We start from the raw sequence: 23,583 nt of genomic DNA, 5'->3' as shown, positions 1-23,583 counted from the left end.
TGACCTTTTCTTATGATTCCTGGAGAGAACAGTATCTTCTACATTTTTTCCGAAGTTTCCCAGTCAATATGTTTAATGATAATCTTCACAGATTGGTGTTTTATTTGCTCACTAAAACCCATATGATCTACTAGATTTAATATTTTTTAGTATCCCTTTGAGAGAAGCACAATGAAGGCAACTGGCTTATCACTCAGAGTCATAGCTCCCAGGAGAAAAATCTGCACATAACATATTCCAATAAGCATGATAACATACAAGCTTTGTAAAGAACTGTGCTTCTGCCAGCTAAAAGATATCATTGCCCAATCAGGGCAACAAAAATGTTTTTAAAATTTACTGTATCATGATAACTAGTGTTTCGTAGCAAGAGTCTTTTACCGGTAACCTGTGGTTACATAGAGAGAAAGTATGTGTCTGCATATATGTGTGTATATATATATGCATAAATAAATTAAAATAACTGTAAATGAGTAAGAAATAAGAACTGAGGAAGGATGGATCCAATTTGGATTTCAAAAGTTAGTGCTTTGAATGAGTGCCAGTGTAACAGATTGTAGTCTAAATATGTAGAAAATCTTCCATACGGACATATTTTTTTCAATATTCTCATTCAGAAACACTTCCAAACACCCCTAGAGAAGAGTGTGTGACAAAAGTGAAAAGTTTTTTATTAAAAAAATGCAGTAACTTTCATAATTATAAAAAGTCTAATGAGGAAAAGATGCTTAAGCATATCTCATTTTGCAGGGGAGATGGTCTAGTGCGCCACCACACATTGCATGTAATTAGAATCAAGACTGGCAGAGTAATTTCAGCTAAAGACTTTCATCATAGATTTTTGATTTTGATGTTTGCATTTCTTTGGATAGAAAGTTGGCATATACATTTATGGATTTTATACTTACAATTGGTATCAGTTAGACTTCTCAAGTTGATAAAAGATCAAAAATTACTAAGAGGAGGAATACTGGATCCATTTTTTTTCTAATTAAAATATTGTAAATGAAAAAGACTAAATTAATCACAAACTATGTGTATTTTCCTGTTTGAAAATTCATTTAAAAATACCATATTTGTGCAATTGTTAAGAAAGTAAGCCATTTTTTCAAATAAACAAATGATAAAACTGAATTTGAAAAAGACGTAGAAAGGTAAATGTATATTATCAGTATGAAAGCAGTTTGTAAATGGCACCATAAACTTACTAACAGAAAAACTTACACCCAGAAAAACTGGAATAAAATATAAATATTATTTAGAAGTATTTATTTATTAAATACTCTATAAAATAAATATCTATGAAGAACTGAATAAGATATTTATTTTCCACCAACAATTATATTTGAATGCCTACTACCTCCTAGATAATGTTTCAGATGCTGGGATTATGACATGAAAAATAGAGATAATCCTCCTTCTCTCAAGAAAATTACAAAATATACTTTAGGAAATAACCATCCTTAAAAACAAAGTAATATCTATTTTAGTCATTTACAGTGTTCATGCAATATTAACAAATAGTGAAAAGAAAGATGTGACAATTATAAAAGCCTACACACAATAGATCTAGAAGAAAAGAATTAATTACAAGCTTCAAATTTTCTTCAATTTAGTTGGGCAAAACAACCGGAATTTTAGAGAATTGGAAAAATTAGCTTATACAAGAAATAAATATCTATCCATATAAGAAATATATATCAAAAATATATATGTATATGAAATATATGTAAATAACATAACTGTATTCATAGAAAACATCTGATACATATTTTACATATAATCATGTGGTCTCGTAGTGTGATTACCTGGGAGAGTAGGAGATGGGATATGTGTGACATAGGGGTGATGTTGAAATCTTGGTGGGTTGTCATTGACATCCGTCACAGTTACAAGCACACTGGTAGAACTGGAAAGAGACTCTGGAGACCCAGCATCACTGGAGACTACTATTAAAGTATAATTATCTTTTGTTTCTCTGTCTAGTAACGCACTTGTGATGATTTGTCCTGTGGATGGATTGATGGTGAACTGAGAATTTCCACCAATGATGCTATAACTAAAGCAGAGAACAAAGATAGACATCTGTCTTTTATTTGTCATAATATAACGTCTTATCTACTAGTATTGAAAAACTGAAGTGTGAATGAAAAGTATTATAAGTAACATTATACAAAAATGAAGGAATATGGCTAGAATCAAAATACTTCAAATTTTATGTGAACATTATATTGACAATTGTTATTGTAAAAGGTCCAGTGACCTCAAGCAAGGTTCTGCAAATTTATCAGGACTCTCAAATCATGCATCACAAAATGAACTTAAAACATTATTGTGTTTTAAATAAATGAGCCTGAAAGTATAAATCAGGGTCTTGCTCTAATATCATGGCTAGTGGCCAGAATCACAAATGAACTTTTTAAAAATCAACTAAAGAATTATTTTTCTGTTCCATACCATAATAAATCAGAGAAAATCAGTTGGAGATCTTATTCTTTAAAGACGTAATACTGCATTAACATACGTTGGCTGTTCAGAACAACTAAGGAACTGGTTATTTATACAGAGATATTCATGGTTATTAATTCTCTCATATGTCACTCCTCATATGGCTATGTTGCTCTCTTGTCTGGGGCGCTAATACATTGTCATGGATAGTTTGATGCTAACCAGATTGGTCAGCAAGCAGCAGTTTCCACCGAGAAGAGCTTCTCTCTTCTTTATAAAGAGTAAAGCACTCTTTCTTTCTCTGTCCAAATTCCTCATGTTATGTCTCAGGTGGGGTCCCAGAGATTAGGAAAGAGGTAGCTCAATTTGAAGGTTCAGGAATTGCTTATGGTCCATAATAAAACATTGGAGGGTAGCAAGGAAGTATCTTCAAAGGTTTTCTTTATTCCCACAAATAGATATATCCTTGTTGGAATTAATAGCATGCACAGCTTAGTTTCTGTCCATATAAACAAAGTAATAGAAAGTGTCTAATAGAAAATGCAGAAAAAAAACAAAAACAAACTACACTTCAGCCAGTAATGTATACCATCCATGCTCACAGCTTAAAACAAATATTTCATCATTTTATCCCATGTTAGAGAAATAAAATATTTGGGAAGTGGTATTTAAAAAGAACAGAGGTCCTATAAAATTACAAAAAAGGAAAGAATATAGAAGGGATTTAGGTGACAAATGGCTTCAGTACTGACAAATTACTTGGTATTGCTCAAGTACTTAAATTTTTAGCATACCCACATGCTGGACTCGAGAATGAATGACAATAGAAGGGAATATACTTCCTGGACAACCAGGAGTGACTCTTTATAAAGCATAAATACTGATCCTATACAGTGAATTCAAGTCTCCTAAAATTATCAAACTAGTTTACCTTTTGAAGAAAGCTTATAGAACATGCATTATGAGAAAGCATATGATTTTATTTTGGAAAACTTGTTACTATTAATGAAAGTAGAAATTAATAAATAATAAAGTTCTAATTTAGAAATTAAATTTAATTCAATTTTTTAATTGACAGAGAAAAGAAATGATTCATACATATTGCCTTGAATTTTCTCAATAGATTTATGACAGTAAAAATCAAAGTTCAATCAAATATTTGGTTCCTTAAATATTCACATAAAATTAAATATTAATGACTAAGGGCAATGCACATTTGGACTTGGAAGTTTTGTATATGTCAGAACCATGATGTAGGAGAAGGATCATTGTGTTGATAGCAAACAATAAGGCACTTGGTCCAAGGTTAAATAAATAATCAAGGAACCTTGCACTATACATTTGAATTTTTACGCTGTCATAAGTGCTACTGTCTGTTTAATGATAAGTAATACATGTAGTATTTTTGTAAAGAATAAGTTGTACTTTTCATATGATTAATTTTTCTAAATTTTATTAAGTTCTAAAGTACATGGAAAGTATATTTTAAATAAGAGATATTCTGTAGTGCCAATGGCATGAAAATTTATACTTCTATGGTAAAAGCAGAGAAGAAATACAAGGAACTCTACAGATAACTATACAGCTAAGATAAAACCACACCGAGGTATTTGCCTCCTTTACTGGGGACTTTGTTTCTCATCACTTATGTATGTCTCTCCTGCTTCTGTGGTCCCATGTATTTCTGTAAGGTCATGAAGTTTACTGAGTGATTTTTGTGCTCACTTCTTAACAGTTAAACATCTATGCTGTTCTGTAAAAACTGTCAGCATGTCACTGACTTCTTAGTAGGTATGGAACAAAACTAGGCAATTTATCTATTCTTTCTTTAAAAGTCAAAACAATCTCAACAGTTAAGTTTTAGTTTGGGATTTTTTTATAGATGGAGAATATGAGTCTAGAGAGATTAAATAATAGTTGTACAAAAAAGCTCAATCTATAAACAGTGGATCGAGAGCTTGAATTTCTATTTTTGTGACTTCACCAAGGTTTTTTCCACTTAACTACAATATAAAGAAGGTAAGACTCAACTGAGGGAATGTAGTAAAGACAAGAAATGCTGCAACTCGTTGCTAAGGCCAAAATTAAGTCCTGTTCAGGTCATGTCGACACAGTACTGGTTCACATGGGTTTAGCACAGGGCAAATCAACAAATGTGTTGATTTATTTTCTGATTTGAGAATAAGCAATCATTGTTTTAAATTATTTGTACAGAGATCATTGTTATCTGAACACTAAACCTATCGTGCTGCATTATTAAAACTAAAACTAAAATGTCTTTATTTGATTTTTTAAATTTTCTTTGCCTCTCCCTGAGATTTATTAAGGAAATACAGCACTATGCTATACAGTGGGCAAATAAAACCATTTAGTAAGAGGCTGGGTTTTGAACATAGTTCACTTGTATATGAATTTAACTTGACTAATTGCACTTAGATTATTGGAACCTCTGAACTTTTCTAAGCCTTCATTTTTTGTTCATAAATTGATTATATATATACTTTTTTCAACTGGTAGTTTTGAGTACTAAGTAAAATTCTGTATGAAAAGCACATGACAGGTAACTGGAACAAGATAAGGACTCAAAAGTCTAGGTTTACACACATAATAGTGTATGTGCACTATATAATTATAAAATAATAACATATATATTCTACCATGTTTTATCTATATATGCAGATATTTAAATGGACATACAAACCAAAAACCAGACATCAATAAGTAGGTAAAAACAACCTAGTTTCAAGCTCACATCCTAAATGGAAGAAGCATATATATAGAAAAACAAACATAAAACAAGCCAATAGGTTAAAGTTCCATGGCACTGCTGAGAGCCAGGCTAGGTGGATAGAAGACACAGAACACTATGGACTGGAATGACTAAAATTAAGTCTTCCTGTAGCAGTTTAAGTTTAAAATAACTTTGAAAAGGTTGTCTATTTTACATTATTGTTGGAAAGGGGAGAAAACACAACATTTTCAAGAGTAGTTTAAAGCCCTTTCTGTAAAAGTGCAGGAAGTGAATACGTATTTTCAGTTGACACGTCACAGGTCACTGTTGCAGGATGCAGGCCCCTGCTGGAGTGGGAAAGGGGCAACAGTCAGTGAGGACACAAATGAGCATGGCCGCATTCCAATAGCACCTTATTTACAAAAGCAGGCACAGAGCCAAGCCGGGCCTGTGGGGCAGGAATTTGGTTAGCCCTGGTCTAGGCTGTAGAATGACTGGACTACAGCTATGAGGCTGGGCAGAGCTCTGATCCTTTTCCCAGGAGCAGAAAATGATCTGGTGAGGCTGAAATTTTGGCCATATGTTTGTGAGTTTGTGCAGAATAAACTTGGGAAGACACTGGGGCCATTTATGGAGTAGCTAGAATATGAAAACTGGGCTTCATGCCATGGGCAAATTGGAAGTTGAAAGATTCAAAGGCAAGGAGAATCACTTCTGTAGAGGAGCCAATAAGTGCTCAAGCTGGTTCGTGTTAGGGCCACTGTCCTTTCAGGCATGGACTCAGCCCTGGACTCCTTCAGATCAGCTCCTACAATTCTGACAGAGGCAACACTGTAAAACATAAACTAGTGGTCCTGTTAAGGCCCTTCTCGAAATACTTCCATTGTTTCTTCCATAAGATGCAGAAAGAAATTTTAATTTCTTCATATGGTACGCAAGGTCCATTCCCAATCTACTGTACCCATTTTGTAAGGTTTTGTTCCTCTAATGCCCTACTTTTGCATAGCTGTCACCTTCTTTGTCTACAACATATTTTATGCTTTACTTGCTCATAAACTACTTATTTTTCTAAGAATTATTAATTACTTGGGGATTTCGTTGATTTTTCTCAAGTTACACTGATCATACTGTTCCTTCTACCCATTCTGTGAGTAAAATAAACTTCTTATAAGGTAATAAAATTACTTGTAAAATTACAAATTACCTTCATATGAGACCTAGTGCCCTTAAAATCCTTCCAATTTAGTAGAGAGCTTAATAGCAAGGGTCACGTACAGTGTAGGGCAGTACACAGAATGGTGGGATTAGAAGCCAGAGTCAAGGAAGTACATGTTTATTGTAATAGTCCACACATGTTGTAGTTCTGGACTGAGCTAGCCTCTTGGCAGGAGGAGTTACAGAAAAAATAAGGTGCCAGAGACATTAGAAAAGGACAGGAGAATGTGTTTACTACTTAACTAAAGAAGAGAATGGTTGTTGACCACAAGGTACTGACTGACAAAGAAAGACAATACTGTTGAAAGAAAGCAGAAAATCAACAAGAGAAACAAGAAGGGCTCAGAATTTCAGGTACACTGAGATTCTGATGCCAGCAGAGCCTCTAGGTAGAATAAATTTACCAGAGACGTATATGATTGAGAAGCTCTAGAAATGTGTCAGAGCTGGACCACTTTTCTGTTTAGAATTCATGATTATAGACATGGAAATTGTTCTCTCTCTCTCTCTCTCTCTCTCTCTCTCTCTCTCTCTCTGTCTCTCTCTCAGACAAAAAAGAGAAAAATGTGGGGAATGTTTGAATTATTTCATAGAGAAAAAAAGAGGAGTCATAAATGGATACTTAGGTGTGGTCAGAAATACAAGATGAGAAATAAGAAATAACATTTATATAAACATAGAACAGAAGAAAGTAGAAAGAATGACAGTGGAAACATTGTAAAAGTTAAAGAGAATAAGGAATAGAAAGACTTAGAAAAAGTCATTGGATTTAACAAATTTCATCAGAGTCTTCTGGTGGAGCCCTTTTTAGTAAGTAATAGAACAGAAGTTCAGATTGAAAGGTTTTCAGAAATAAATGACCAGAAATTAAACTGAAGTAACGAAGCTCTTTTTTCAAGAATGTTGTGTAACTAAAGAATATGAAGATTAGGGCCGGGGATTTAGCTCAGTGGTTTCGCCGCCTGCTGAGCAAGCGCAAGGACCGGAGTTCGATCCCCGGTACCAAAAAAAAAAAAAAAAAGAATATGAAGATCGTTCATTCAGTGTATTTATTTGTTATCCCTATTATTTTCTAGATACTGTGTAAAATAGAAGGCATTAAGACTAAAATATATAAGATAAATATAAAAGTAAAAAACCTAAAATTAATTTAGTAACCTCTTTGTCTACGTCTACTTCTAAAGTTGTACCACAGATATTAACAGATTCCATATACATTGCTTAATATATAATAGGGGTTAAAATTTAATTTTCATGAACTGTAAAATATAATTTCTGATCACCAGTTTCATTGTTGCAATTACTGACCCTTTGAAACAGGAAAATAACTTCTATAAGTTACAGTGGACAAATAAAAGAGCCAAGATTAATATGAAGTGTTCTGAACATTTCTGCAAATAGGCTAACATATGTCGATCCACACAGAAATGGCCCAGGAAGGAGGATAATGAAGTTTAACAGAAAAATGCAGTAACTGTTGACTTAAAGATTTGAAGGAGTCAGGTGTGGAGGGTGCATGTATATAGTCCCCATTATCTGAGACGCCTGCTTTGGCCAAGTTTGAGCCCAGCCTGGGCAATTTAGCAGAGAATTAGTAAGACCCTGTCTTGAAATAAAAAGTAAAGAGGGTTGGAATGAAGCTCAGTGGAAGAATGCTAGCATATGCAAGCCCCTGTGTTTGATTCTCAGCATGGTAGTGGTGGTGTGGGGGGAGGGGGTGAGATGAGATTAAGAACACAGGTGAGCGCAGGTTAAAGGATTTGGCTTAGACTGCTGACCCTGTTGATATAGTTTTGGAAGTTTCTCTAGGGTCATAATTTAAAATAACTACAAGTTGAATGGTGGGAGAAAAGGGAATTTATTTCTATAAAAACTACATTGCAGAGTGGGTGAGAAGCAAAGATATAAACTAGTTAGCCCAAGGCAACAAATTAACATAAGCTGATTTAATAGAGGGTAAAAGGTTAAAGTTGAAATAAAATGTCTAATTCAAAATAAATACATGATGTGTAGAAATGCATAGTTCAAACAAATAAGTAGAAATAAAAATATAAATAAGCACTAGCTGCTGTGTACAACATCATGCTAGCTTATATTGGAAAATTACAAATTACAAGACACATAAAAAGTTTTGCTACTATAAATCTCATTAGTGGTTGAGGAAATAACTTAAAAAAGTAAAACTTACATAGATGATATAAGAATTAATAAAATTGTTCTTTTAATCTGAAGATAGAGTGGATTTCTTTCCTAGATTCCATGAATAGCAATAATGGCTTGACACGTACTGTAAAATTATATCATATTCCATTAAGACTATCTGTCCAAAATAAATGCAGTTTAGGCTACTATAAGTATACATCTATAAACATAGTTCTGATTTAGGCTATAAAATTTTGTTTTAATCTTATTTATGTTTATATAGTGATTTTGTACATGATTAAAAACTATCCATATAATAAGTTAAAGATTTTCACATGTAGGTTTTATAGATATAATAAAAAATGCAAGCATAAAGTTAGTCATATGATAATTAAAGGAAAATTAAAAAGCAACCACCCAACTACCAATCAAAATATACACCATCAATCCAAACTAATCACACCAGTTCTACCATTAAAATTTCATAAAACACTCTAAAAATATGAACGAGATATTCTGGACCAATTTTACACTCATTACCATACTTCACAAGCATAGGATAGTATTTTGCAATAAATTTTCCACATACAATAGAAGAAAACAGAATGTCACTATAGCATTTATTCATTCTAGCAATAAATGAATGGACAAAGGATGATGAGATTGGTTTTGTAAACATTCAGCTTCACATCAAGAATGTAAACATTATCTTCAAAAAGTTTCCCCTACATGAAGAATTATAAAAGATTAGATTATAACATTTTAATGGCTAGGCATCTCCCAAACTCATTTTCTCATTCAATAAGCACTAGCAAATGTCAGATAGGGGGCTAAGTGCTTTGCATGGATTAGAACAAGATGCACTGACATATACCAAGCATATTTTATTCCAGATGTTCTTGTAAGTAGTTCATTTTTTAATTTATCCTCTATAAAGTTAGATGTACTATTAGTATAGCTAGTTCACTGATGAAAAAAATTGTCTATAAATGTTTGCTAATATCCTCCTACTTTGCAATTAGTAATAAATAGAGTCAGGATTCAGTTACAGATAGCTTGATTAACATGGCTCTACTGTAATGCTAAACAGAAGACACTGTACTAAATCTGAGGCTAAGGATCTCATTTTTACCACTTGGTGTAGCACAAGTGAAGGATGGGGTGTTTATTAGTCTTTTGAGGTTCACAAACAAGTAGTTCAGTTGTACCCACCACTCTCAGAGTGATGCTAGCATGATGACCTAAAGAGGCATAAAGCTCTGACTGAAATGTCCCTAATCCTCAATGATTGGTCTCTATAAGTCTTTAGGAATTTAACTCTTCTCTTGGAAGTAGGTCCTAGTCTTCTGCAAAAAAGTGTGTGTTCTGTTTTCTGTCATTTTGCAAGCATCCATTCTGTATCCAATGGACAAAAGCATCCACTGTGTCCCAAATTTCCCCCTGCATCTCGGACCAGACCTTCTTAACTGCCTTGGTGAGTTACCACTGAAGATTCCCAATAACCAGTTCTTGCTCTTATTTCTTTCTTTTGCTATTCTCTCTCTACAGTATCCACATTCAGCTCTTCGGTTCTAAATGTCTTCTGTATACTGGCAACTCCCAAGGCTCTAAATCCAGCACTCACTCCAACCCTGAGGTCCATAGGATGAGCTCTAACTTCCTAGGGAATATTTCTTATGAATAACTAATAGTCACTTCAAAGTATGCACGAATGTAACCTTATTCCCCCAAACTTGTTTGTCCTCTAGATGTACCTACTTCAGTCTGTCAAGATGCTCAAGTCAAAACATCCATAGTAGATGATTCATTTCTGATATCCAATCTATGTTCTAAATGTATTCCCTCAATTTTGTTTTCTCTACTTAAGTATAAGGTCACTCTATGTCATGTTTGAATTACTAGAGTAATTAGTGCTTAAGTGGCTTACTTCTTATCTCTCTGTCAAGTTCAACTTTATGGATGAGTTGTGCCTCATCCATATCCAAATATAGAAACTTTGTGTCAGTCCTAGACTTAGAAATATTCTTATAATTTCCCACTTAAAAATAAATTCAAAACTCCTAATCCCTTAGCATAACCAAAGAGCCTTTAAACGGCCTGTATGATCTGGTCCTTACCTACCTCTGTATCCCTTTTCCCATTCTGGTCCAGCCACACTGAACTTTTAGATGATAACATCAAGCTTGTTTCCATCCCACTGTCTATTACATCTGACCTATAGGTTGCCTCCTTATAGAGGCCATCTGCTATGTTCTTAAAGATTCCCTTCAAATTCATTCTCCTTAATTATTGAAACTCAATGGCCAATGTGATAATATTAAGAGGTGAATCTTTAGGAAGTGACTGAGTCATAAAGACAGAGTTTTCATGGATGAAATAAGATCCCTTATACACAGGCTCCTCCACCAAGTGTGGACACTGCCTTCATTTCCTCTTAAGGATGTAGCACCTCAGAAGATGTTCTCTCTAGAAACCAAGATTTTAAGCACACTGATAGCCTCAATAAATCTGAGCAATAACTTTTACTGTTTATAAATTACCTAGTCTTAGGTATTTTAGTATAGGAACACCAATAGACTAAGACACCATTTATAAAAATCAAATCTAAAAGCCTAAAGGCTGCTATCATTATAGGAAATAATCTTATTTACGTATATGTAATTTTCTACCTAAAAATCATAAAAACTCAAAGAGAACAGGGATTTGTCCAGCTTGAGACACTCATATCAGCAGCACACTAAGTGTTTATTGAATTTTTTCCATTAAATTTATTGGTACATTTTAGGTATAAAATACAGTTACATCCATCATTGGGATCTTGTACCTTTACATGATGTATCTTGGTTTTTATTTTTTCCACTTCCTTTGCCCTCTCCTCTTCACCCCCTTCACCCTTTCCTATTTGCAAAGCCTTTGTTTCCATTTTTTTCCTTTTCTCATATTTTTTCTTTTCCCTTCTTTCCTTTCCCCTACCCCTTTCATTTCCCCTACTCCTTTAGACCTTTTCTTCCTATTACACAATATCAATTATACATTTTTAAAAATTATATTATCAAGATTTAGAGGACATTACCACAGGTTTTACAGAATTTAAAAGGATATAGAAAGCACATTACAAAAATCTTTTTTGAAATAAATTTAACAACTTCTATGAAGTATCTTGGAAGACAAATTCATGAAACTGAATCTGGAAGAGATATAAAACTTGAATAGCACCTATTAAAATATATTCCTAGCTTGAAAACCTACCTATATGACAACAACAGGCTCATATACATTTTAACTGATGAATTATATCAAACATTTAAAGCAGAAAAAAGAAGGAACACTTCTCCCCTCATTTTAGGAAATCAACATTGTGCTAATACTAAAACTGGATAAAGATAATAGAAGAAAAATGTAAGAACATAAATAAAAATTTATTTAACAAAAACTATTAGAAATTAGATTTGGCAGTATGTAGTAAGTGGTTTTATTATAGGGATGGCATTGTTGGTTCAGCACTGGAAGATCCACCCCCATAAGTCATCATTTTAACAGAGGAAAGGAAAAAGCCATATGACCCTGTCAGTAGTTGCAGGAAAAGTATTGGACTAAATTCTACAGCTGTTCATGGTAAAAGCTATCAGGAGACTAGAAGTAGAACAGAACCTTCTCAACAGATAAAAGACATGTACTCCATACTGCCAGCAAAGCACCTTATATGAATGGAAAAGATAAAATGCTTTCTCCTTAAGGTGGGGATCAAGGGTAGATATGCCTGCTCTTCATCTGACCATTAAACTTTGAAATAGCATAAGACTGGCGAGGTAGAAGTAAAATCTTTATATGTGGATGAAATGATCATCTACAAAGAAAATACTAAGTAATCTCTAGAAGCCCCTAGAACTTGTATTAAAATTTAGCAGGATTAGAAAACACAACCTATAAATAAAAATTCAGGTCTATGTACATTTTCTATAAATGAAGAATTGGCTATTGAAATTTAAAATTTATGTAGGAGTACGAAGGACCTGGAAAAGTAAGAAGAAGAAAAAATAACAGTGTTGGAAGTCATTTATTACCTAATTTTAAGACTTCTTCTAAAGCTGCAGTAATCAAGGCAATATTGGCGAAAGGAAAGACATATAGATCAATAGAATAAAGCAAAGGATCTAGAAATACAACTGCACATATATGGTCCACTGATTTTTGAAAGATTATTTATCATTAACATTTTATAGAACATAAACTCAAGAGCAGAGGAAAAGACAATGTTTTCAACAAATGGTACTAGAGACCTGGTACCCTTATGTAAAAAATTATCCTCAACCCTTTATTTCCATATATAAAAATAATTTGAAAGGATCTATGAGCCTAAATATGAAAGACTAAAACCGTAAAACTTTAAGAAGAAATTATAGGGGAAAATGTTTATGAATTTAGGGTAAACAAGAATTTCCCAGGATACAAAAAACATGATGTATAAAAGAAAAAATTGATAAATGAGATTCCATCAAAATTTAGAAATTTAAAAGATATCATTAAGAAAATTACAAATAGTCCTTAACCAGAACATATTTATAATACATATAACCTATGACCAGAATATATAAAGAACTCTTAGAGCTCATTAATAGACAACCCAATTAAAAAGTAGACACAAGAAGATGATAAATAGCCAGTACAGCACAAAGAAAGGTATGCAACACTAGAATCAGAAAAATACTAATCAGTACAATAACAAGATCATATTATACACTAATTAGGCAGATTAACTTAAAAGTTTTAAAAGAACAAATGTCAGCTTAGGTGTGAACCAGTTAGAACTTTCTAATACTGCTAATGTGAATGTAAAATGATAAAACCATTTTGGAAAACAATATAGAAATTTCTTGTATTACTGTTAAGAACCAACAGTTCTGTTCTTGTTTTTACTTAAGAGAAATGAAAACACATGTTCACATTAGATTTGTACATACAGGTTGACTGTCCCTTACCTGAAATTCTTGAGACAAGAAGTGTTTCAGATTTTGGTTTGAAATCCACTTGAGCTGCAAAGAGGTTAGCTACTCCTGCTTTTTGGGGGTTCCTGTTGCATGGAGTATTGTTTTCCACCCTTTAACTTTCAGTCTATGAGTTTCTTTTTGAATTATGTGTGTTTCTTGTATGCAGCATATTGTTGGATCTTGCATCTTGACCCATTCTGCCAGTCTATTTCTTTTGATTGGTTAATTGAGACCATTAACATTGATAGTTATAACTGATACATATTGATTTATCATTGTCATGACTTTTTCTTTTTTTGGATTCTCCCCCTTTGCATTTAATTTCTTGTAGTACCCAAAGGAGTCATTCTGCTGGGCTTCCTGGGGTTGTGATCCTCATTGTCTTTTTCTAGGATATTGTCTAAAATTTTTTTGAGTCCTGGTTTGGTATTCATGAAGTTCCTAAGGTGCTCTTTGTCATGAAAGTATCTTATTTCTCCATTGATTTTGAAAAATAGTTTTTCAGGGTACATCAATCTGGGTTGGAGGCTGTTTTCCTTCAGGGCTTGCAAAACTTCACTCCAAGCTCTTCTTGCCTTGAGGGTTTGTGTTGTGATTCTGATGGCTTTTCCTTTGTATGTGATTTGTTTCTTTTCTCTCACTGCTTATAGAATTTTGTTCTTCTGTTGGGTTTCTGGAATCTTAACTGTTATATGCCTATGTGTAGATTGTTTCTTGTTCATGGCTAGTTGGAGTCCTATATGCCTCACTTATCTGTATGTGAAGTTCTTTTCCCCTGCTTGAGTAGTTTTTTGCCATAACTTCTGTGAACAGTTTTTTTTTACGTTGTCTGCACTCTCTCCTGTTTCTTCATTGACTTTGATCAGTCTTATGCTATTCTTCTTTGCATTGTCTAGTAGATGCTGGATTGATTTCTCATGGTCCTTTACTATTTTAAAGAAACTTTTCTTTTCCTGGTCACTAATTGAAATCTTATCTTCTATATCTGAAATTCTGTCCTCACATTGGCTCATTCTGCTGCATAAACTTTCAATAGAGTTTTAAATCTCCTGGAAATCTGTTTGCATTTGTTTTATGGATTCCATTTGTTTCCTATGTTAGGATGCCATCATGTTCCTCAGCTCCTCGATTTTTTTATCTGTGTCTGCTCTAGATTTATTAATCATGTCTTGCACTATGGGCACAATCTCTGCTGTTATGTGAGAAATTATTTCTGATTTCATTTTTTCCATATCCTCTTTTGTTGCCAGTTCAGGGAGTCCAGGTGGTTGAGTATCAGAGTGTTCTATCTCATTTCCCTTTGTGGTTGCCTTAGGTGATCTGGAAGTCTGGTTTTGAGACTTGTTTTTGTGTCTTCTCATTTCAACAGGTGCAGTCTGCTGTGCCTTCGTCGAGGCAACTTTTTGCTCACTCAGTGGTCTTCAATTCTCAGCAAGCCACAGACCAGCCTTTTCTCTGGTGCTCACCAGTATGCTAATTCCTGGGTTCAGAAAGGTGGCTTTCTGGATCCCTGAGCTGACCTCTTATCTCGGTGGGCTTCTGGCTGGGGCCTGTGCACACTTGGAATGATAACTAGGTGTGCCTCTGGCTAGGGCCCCTATGTAGGTGTTGCCTGGGAAGACCTTGGTTAGGAGCTGTGCACCCCAGTTCCTGTTGTGTGAGGTTCTGGCTAGGGTCTCGCACACTTACCAAATGGTATCAGGACGAACCTCTGGCTTTGCTTGTGTGCCTGTGCAGCTCTTTTTCAGGTGGGCCCTTGGCTTGGGCCATTGTGCCCCAACCTCTGGCGGAGCCCTGACTGGGATCTGCTTGCAGCTGTGCTGCTCTGGTCCACCCCACTGCTCCCCCAACTAAGGTGGTCTGGTGTGCCTTTATTGCAGAGATTTTCTTCACTTTTCCAGTGGGCTTTAATTTTCATCAAGGGGCCTCAGAGAGGCCCTCTTTCCATTGTTCACTTCTACTCTATCTTCTCAAACTCAAAATAAAGTCCTTTATGACCCCTGCAACTCTGTGGTGTGGATCCAGATAATGGCTTGGCACAACTGGCGGGGGTGGGGGGGGTTACTGGTGCCCTAGCGGCTCACCTCCTCAGTGCTCTGGGTCAGTGATACAGCCGCCCAAGAGGCTCACCTCCCATTTACTGAATTTTTAAAAATGCCTTTGGCTTGTCCTACCTTTACCCAATCATCTCTGCCAATAGGAAGAGATGAATTAAAGCCAATTTCCCAAAATGCTTTTGTTAAAAGGAAATTACTAACAACAAAATAAGTCATTAGTCAAATCATCATTTTATGAATATATATGCTAGATTTTACTAATAATTCCTTTGACCTGCAAAAATTTTGTCTCCTGACCCTTTACTTTTCTTGCTGGCTCACCAACTCTAACTTAAATAACACCAACCTACAGAGGGGTTGTGCGCTGTGCAAAAATACTTGTCTTGGGGCTTTCTCTAGAACATTTGGAAATCTTTTTTTTCAAGTTTAGAATGAGCATAGAAGAAGAGGATAAGCTAAATAAACTCAACTCTTTTCACATTATTGGAACAAACTTCCATATTTCCTTTCATATTAAAAGGATTTAAGAAGAGAAAAATAAACTTTTGCACAAATAAATTACACTGAATATTCTTACTGAGGTTAGTGGAGGGTTAAAAATGGCCAAAATTCTTTGACATTCCTTTCATCAGAGTTGGCATGCATTTCTCCTCCCAGTGAATCTGGGCTGGCCATGGCTGCTTTGATCAACAGAGCATTGTAGAGATGATGTTTTGCTACCTCTGTGCCTGATATTTAAGAGAACAGGCAGCTTTCAGCACAGGTTCTTGGAGCCCATGGACACCATGTAAAAACTCAACTACTCTGTTAAAGAACCATATCATGAAGTCCTGAGACTACACAAGGAAAGAGGAGACCAGGCCACATCTCTGCTGAAGCACCAGACATGGGACCCCCTATTGGATCTCTACCCATTCCAGACACCTGGTAAATAGCACTGAGCAACACCAGCCAACTACGTTAAGCAGGACCACCCACTGTTTACCTGAACTACACAATAATAAGTTACAAAAATATAAATAAAATTAATAAACAAAAATTTAAAGCAAAATTGTTAGAGTTTTAATCAAGTTAGGAATAGCTAACAGGAATAGTACTATGTGTTAATATGAAATTTCCAGTGCAACTATACATCACATTCATTTATTTCAAAGATTAACGTTGAAGGCATCATTTGCATAGTTAAAAGTACTGACCTTATAACTGCATTTGTTGAAGCATCAGCATCTGAGGCATTTACCAATAAGACATCTGTTCCAGTTGGTGCATCTTCAGGAATTGTTGTGAAATACATTTTACTGGCAAAGGTGGGGACGTTGTCATTGACATCATCTACTATGACATTGACTGTTCCTGTTCCAGTCAAGGCAGGGAATCCTAGAGAGAAAAGAAAATCAAGTTTAATGCTTATAATTTACAAAATAAAAAAAAATTAACAGGAATCAGCCATAGACAGAATTACAGGAGAGAATTTAGAAAATATCAAAACATAATTTCTTAACACATAAAAGAAGCAACTGAGTGATTTTTTGATTTTGTACCAAGAAAATTATTTTCATTGATGACCTAGAATTTGAATTCTTTCCTACTGATTCTACACAATGGGCATATGCCACTGTCTTATTTTATTTTAAAGGTGCTGATTTGACAATGTAGAGCACAACAATATCATTTAAATACCACAAAAGAGACACTACTGGTAATTTATCTGAAATTACATTAAAATAGTACAAACCAGATTTGGAGCAACCCACAGCATGGAATAGTTGGCCAACTAACCAGGCAGTATTAAAACTGCTATTTCTATTTGAGACTATCACTGTTGCTATCAAAAATTCCAATAGAGTCTCTGATATATATAAATCCACTTGTCCATAGCAATCAATACTTTCTTATAAAAAAATTTAAAATTATGTCTCAAAACTATGATTTTCCACTAACTTTATACTAATGAGCTAACATAAAATCATTTTAGTTGCATCTATTTAATATAATGTAAAATAATTTTTTTATTTTTGCTTCAGCTCTGTTATCAACATTCAGTTAGAACCCTACATTTAACAAAAGTTGGAATGCACTATGTGTATTACACAAAGCTAACAGACTCATTTTGTGGTGAAGGGCAGATGCCATCTTTGGTTAGAATTCTGTGGGTTGTCCTCATAACTGAAAGGAAAATCATCTCCTTTGTTGTGTTTTCAAAACCATTTTTTTTCAGACTTTAACTCTTCTAAATAAAAACAATGGAGGTCCATTCAACTTCATTGATATAAAGTACACTGAAGACCCAGATATTTCCTTTTTCTTTTTAAGATATTTATTTTTCTCCCCGAAAGTAATTTCTCCTTCTAAGAAGTTTAAATCCTACTTATATCTGTCACTCAGTATTCTCTAAATCTGTAAAACATTTATAGAACAACTTTATTATTAGAAAGTTGTGTATTGAGATCTACAACCTTTCTTTATTAGTTTTTCTAATAATCTTGTGATTTGTTGATATTTTTTACCATTTAAACTTTTTTCTATGATCATAGATTGTAATTACTGATGGCATAGTACCAATCACTTTTTATGCTTAGATATATAAGAAACAAAATGTGGAGACTATAAAAGTACAAAAAACAATGGCTTAGGTGATCTGTCATTTTTATTTTCAATACAGAAAGTTAAAATTTTATGTCAGATGAATAAATGTGAGTAACTACGTGAAGGAGACACTGTAAGGAACATGAGACTTCATGATACCTTCTAGATACTTATCAATTAAATTTAGGCTGCATGCTAATTATTATATACATATTAGATAGTTTATATTAAGAAGTTCTTTCACATTAATATACAGTATTTTAAAATTTATGACTATTGAAATCTTATCTATTAGTGTTTGATTTTACATTACATGAAAGAAAGCCCTTGTTCCATTGGTTATATCATCTATAATTCACTAAAGGATTTTAAAAATTAGGTAATCACCTTTTAAAAGCTTTTAGTGTAAATGATGGTAAGACTAGACTATCAATATTTCACACATGCCACATACATATTCCAAAAATATATAGAGAATTATTATATTCTGGAGAAACATATCAAAATAAAGCTTTTTAAAATGTCATACAACATAGTGATATTACTAAAAGCAAATGGCTATTGAATCCTCAGGTATAGTGTATATACATGTGTTTAAATTTGTGTAGATTTTATTCAGTCTTTTTAGATTACTACTTCTGACATTCCTATTTTATATATGAATAAACTGAAGTTTGGTAAACTGAAGGTTGGTAACTTTTGTAAAGCCATAGAGCTAGTGAGAAATGAAGCCAAGTTCTGATATGCGCAAGGTAAGCTGGAGTGCTTCCCAGTGAACAGCCATAAGGTATTGTACTTGGAAAGGCTGCTTGGTGGGATGCTCTGGGATTCTGGTCAGTGCTGTCACTGGGATTCGAGAACAAACCAAGCCATGAGATGGAGGAAAGGCCCAACTGGGAGGAACTCTAGCTGTTTTCCATTTAGCTAGAGTATGTCTATGTATTTGTGTGGTGAAAAGAAGGTGTCATGGGAAGGAGAGTGTATATATGATGGAGAGAGAGGATAAGCAAATCACAGTCCCAGAGGCAGAGGGTATGGGAAAGTGAAGGTCCTCTTAATGTATTATTGATATCTTAGTCTACTCACTAAATATCAGTCTCCACATGTAAAATGGAATAAGAAAAGTAAGAACAGAATCCATCTCAAAAGAAGTAGTGAGGGGAACGTACTAGGCATAGGATAACAAGAAGCACACAGTTAAAATGTGCTCTGCATTGCTCTTTATTGTTATTATAGTTGTTTTAGAAAGAAAAATAAGAGAATGACATATTCAAGCTTATGTTAATTTAATAGATTTATGTATTTTTAGCTTTCAGATTTTTCCCTTCATATATATACATCAATTTATCCTATGATAATATGATTGAGAACATTTTAAACTACAATTCATCTTAATGATTCTTTTATAGTATAAATAAAAGACATTTACTTCTCAAAAGAATTCCCACCTTTGATGACAATAACTTCAATTGGAAATTTTCAAATGCAAAATTTTAAAATTTACAGTGAGATTTTAAGGAAGATCTGAGTACTTCTGATATGTGCATTGCTCCCTAGTCCACAGCACTGAAACTTGTTAAGAAATGGCCCAGAGACAAGCAAGCAAAGGTTCTATCTTTGGTGTTCTAAAGTGTCTGGTGATACCCAAGTGGAAAACCACACAAAAAACGATGACTAAATCATTGGGTCAGGACCATGTGATTTCTTTGCAAACTACATACTGTTGCTGACACATTTTCTGAGTTAGTGAGTAAACAGGAAAAAAATCATTTACACAGGAAAACATTCAGCAAATTCAATCTCAGTAGTCTGTACCAAAGATTGTCTCACTTTTCCAGACAATTTAGATAATCCTGGTTTGAGAAGTGGTCCTGCAAATGATCTTACATTCATGTGGTCCTTGCTCAGGTGAAATCTTCCTCCAGAATCCCCTTTTCTCCCCCTATTATCTGTCTCAGCTCATTTTATAATCATTTGAAGTTCCCTTCTCATTATTTTTTCCTTCCTGCCTTAAGAACAAATAGAAGGTAAGGCACAATTTCTGCTACTGTCTTGCCCCAAGACATGAGCACAGAAGACTTGTTAATATTATAAATATTTCAATTTTAAAGAAAAAATCTTACAGAAATTTTGTTCTAAATTTCCAGTCTTTTAACAAGATTTAACTAACCCCAGATTCTGTCTCCAAAATTCTTAACTTTTATTCTTGGGAAAGTGTCTTACTAAATCTCTAGGTCACTCCAAGATTTTGTTTGAGCATAGAAAGTATGAGTTCAGAAGTCATTACTTCTCAACTACAGGCAGATAGATGAAATCAAAGGAGAGAAATGGAATGTTTCCTGACCTCAAGTAAGTCATATTTAAACTTTTTTTGCCAGATGATGGACACAGTTCCTCAGTTCTTGGCCACCTGAGATCATGGAATTTCCTCTAATGTATTAAAAACAAATCCATGTTTTTGTGGTTGTTTTCCTGTATTTGTTTGTTTTGATTAACTCTTCCTTTTAATTTGTGAAGAATCAGCTAGGATTCTTGTATTCCTGCTTCCCACCATTTTTATGGGTATGTGCCATCTAAAGTGCTGTAGCGAGCAGGAGATGCAGCTCAGTGGTAGAGTACTTTCTAGCATGTATGAGGGCCTAGGTTCAATCCTCAGCAGCGAAAAAGAAAAGCTTAAAGTATTACACAGTGTTTACTATGACCTTTATTTTCAATCCCTACCTTTCTGCTGGCTCAAAAATGATATCCTCAACTACATTAACGGTTGTTTTGTCTTGCAAATTATCAAAGATCTTTAACATTAGTACATACAAACTTAAAACTATAATTACTCTGAAACTAAGCCATATATTTATGCATAAATTGAATGTATATTATTAAGCACATATTAAATATCAGATCCATATGAGCATGTTATATATGCATTACTCATTTAGTATACAGATTTCGTGAAAAAGGCATTACTGTTTAATTTTCAAAAAAAGAATTTATATATTCAGCTAGAGTAGACAGCAGTTCTAAATTCTTAATAAAATCTTTTCCAATTCATTAAGCTCAAATAAAACTATGATACTTTTATTAACATGTTTTACTTTATATTGTTATCCTTATTATTAAGTTATATTTGAGCTTAATGAATAATTCAGTTTAGAACTTTGTAATTATACAGGTACTGACAGTACAGTGGGCATTTCAGAATTAAAGTCAGAAGAAGTCAGAATTAAAAGATATGATCAAATTATATGGTGAATGTTTAAAATTAAGAATATATATTAAAATAAAAGATACATTGCCCTCAGCTCTTCTCAAAATACTTGTGCATGCTTCAGACACACCTATCTCATCACTCTTACCAATTTCTGAAGCAGTTCTAGAATTCATCTTTCATGAGGGTCTTTTTGTGACTGCCTTGATATTCTGAATCAATTCAAAATATTTAAGGCAATTTCTGTCAAATAAAAACTTTATAGTGTATCCTCATCTGACTTATTCACTGGATTGGTACCATGCAACTCCTGCTTCTTCCCCAGTGACCATGAAAGGTAAATGCTTTGAATCCATTCAGGACATTGAGGCAGGCACAATAGTACAACTAAACACATTCAGGAAAAGTAGTTCCAGGACTGCTTCAGAAAGTGGCAAGATGGATGGAAGAGTGTGTTTGAAGCAAAGGGGAGCAACTTGAAGAAGATTAATGTCAATGTGTCTTGTACTGTAATATTTTAGATTTCAAAATTCACATTTTTATCAGATCTTGTACAATATATTCAAAAGTCTAATTACAATTAGCAGCCAAACAATGAAAGAAATTGTAAATTGCGAAGCAATATGTATTATGTATGTACATATCTGTAAATACACATACATGTATACATATACAATTAATGTGGGTAAATTATAAGAACCTTCTTATATTTTTAGACATAGTGAAAACACATAGTACTCTGACATTTTCTAGTGTTACCTAAAAACAAATCATGTATGTTCACAAACATCCATAGGCACACACATAAACATACACACAGAGAGACTGTTTAGATGCCACAGGTAATTTTAGGCATTGCCTGAGTTACATTTTACACTCTGGCATTAGGGAAATGATTAAATAGTACCACCTTGGCAGTGGCTTAATAAGCTCAAATTTATCAAAATAGGGTTTGAGGAAGTTTAAAATAAGACTAAAAGGGAAAAAGTCTCAGGCACACTATTCCATCAGAAAATACACAGTATATAATAAGAGAATAAATGAGAAGAAATAACCATTAAAGTTTAAACTTTGTGCAGATTACATTTTTATGTTATCCCTTACAAAAAATAGAATTTTCAAGAAATAACATGTTCCAAGCTCAAATATGAAGAAATGAAGTATTCACTAGTGACAGTGAAAGCATCAACATTGTTTTAGCACAAATTAAATCCACATCAAATGCCAGTAACACCCTCCCCCGACAAGCTGCAGTTTTAATTACTCATGGTCAACATGGTCTGAAAATGTTAACTGAAAACTTTCAGAAATAAAATGTAAATAATTTTATTATTATATGTTGTTATAATTATATTTGTATTATTATTTATGATCTGTAATGTATAAAATAAAGCTTATTATAGGTGTGTATGTAAGTATAGAAAAAACAGTGTATGTAGTAGTTGAAATAATATATATGGCTTTAGGTATCCAGAAGGGATTTTGGAAACTTTCTCTCCTAAATAAGGAAGGATAAGGAAGCTACTTTCTCTCTCTCTCTCTCTCTCTCTCTCTCTCTCTCTCTCTCTCTCTCTCTCTCTGTTTCTGTGTGTGTGTGTGTGTCTGTACTTAATGAGGAAGTTCAGACTAGACAGAATAATACTAATACCTCTATTGAAAATAAACACAGGAGAATTAATTGGAGACTTTTGGGCAAAGGAAGAAAATAGAAAACAATTCATAATGATTGATTTCACATCTCATGTTTCCAAAGTGTAATAATTATAATTTTATAATTTTTAAAATGAAAAAATATATACTTTTTAGAAACATGAAAAATTACTTAGCAAAATAGAAGTTTTGCTTAATTGTAATCCATAGCTTTGCAAAACAGCTGGTTTCATTCTTGAAATTAATCATTTGGTGCATGAGTTGCCTGTCTGAGTGTTTTTCCCATGAAGTAAACTGATTTTTCTCACAGGAAGAAAAACAGTGAGAATGTGTTCAAATTCAGCTATTCCAGGTTAGGAGTGAAGATAATGTGGATATATTTAAATTTGAACTTGGAAAATACATAAAACAATAGGTATACAACCTAGTTTAAATATGACAAATGGCTTTATATTTTAAAATATTTTAAATTAACATTATTGCTAATTATTTGTCCTAGAAATACATTAGTATACATTAGATAACGCATATTGTCACTTAGCTTTTATATTATATCTTAAG

At 33.6% G+C, this 23,583-nt stretch overlaps 1 protein-coding gene across 1 annotated transcript in view; it reads right to left on the bottom strand.

Annotated features, from left to right (window-relative positions):
* Fat4 (FAT atypical cadherin 4) overlaps positions 1-23,583 on the bottom strand; it is a 192,264-nt gene that overhangs the window by 42,220 nt on the left and 126,461 nt on the right. Inside the window, 2 exon segments of the mRNA XM_004854950.3 lie at positions 1,809-2,059; positions 16,778-16,958. Of these exon segments, the coding sequence (XP_004855007.2) occupies positions 1,809-2,059; positions 16,778-16,958 (432 nt within the window).

Source organism: Heterocephalus glaber, unplaced genomic scaffold (assembly GCF_053883595.1).
Source record: "Heterocephalus glaber isolate CG9 unplaced genomic scaffold, H.glaber_assembly_v1.0 deba00001586, whole genome shotgun sequence".
Lineage (NCBI taxonomy): Eukaryota > Metazoa > Chordata > Mammalia > Rodentia > Bathyergidae > Heterocephalus > Heterocephalus glaber.
The sequence above is the reverse complement of the archived record's forward strand: the minus strand, read 5'-3'. Positions and strand labels throughout refer to the sequence as shown.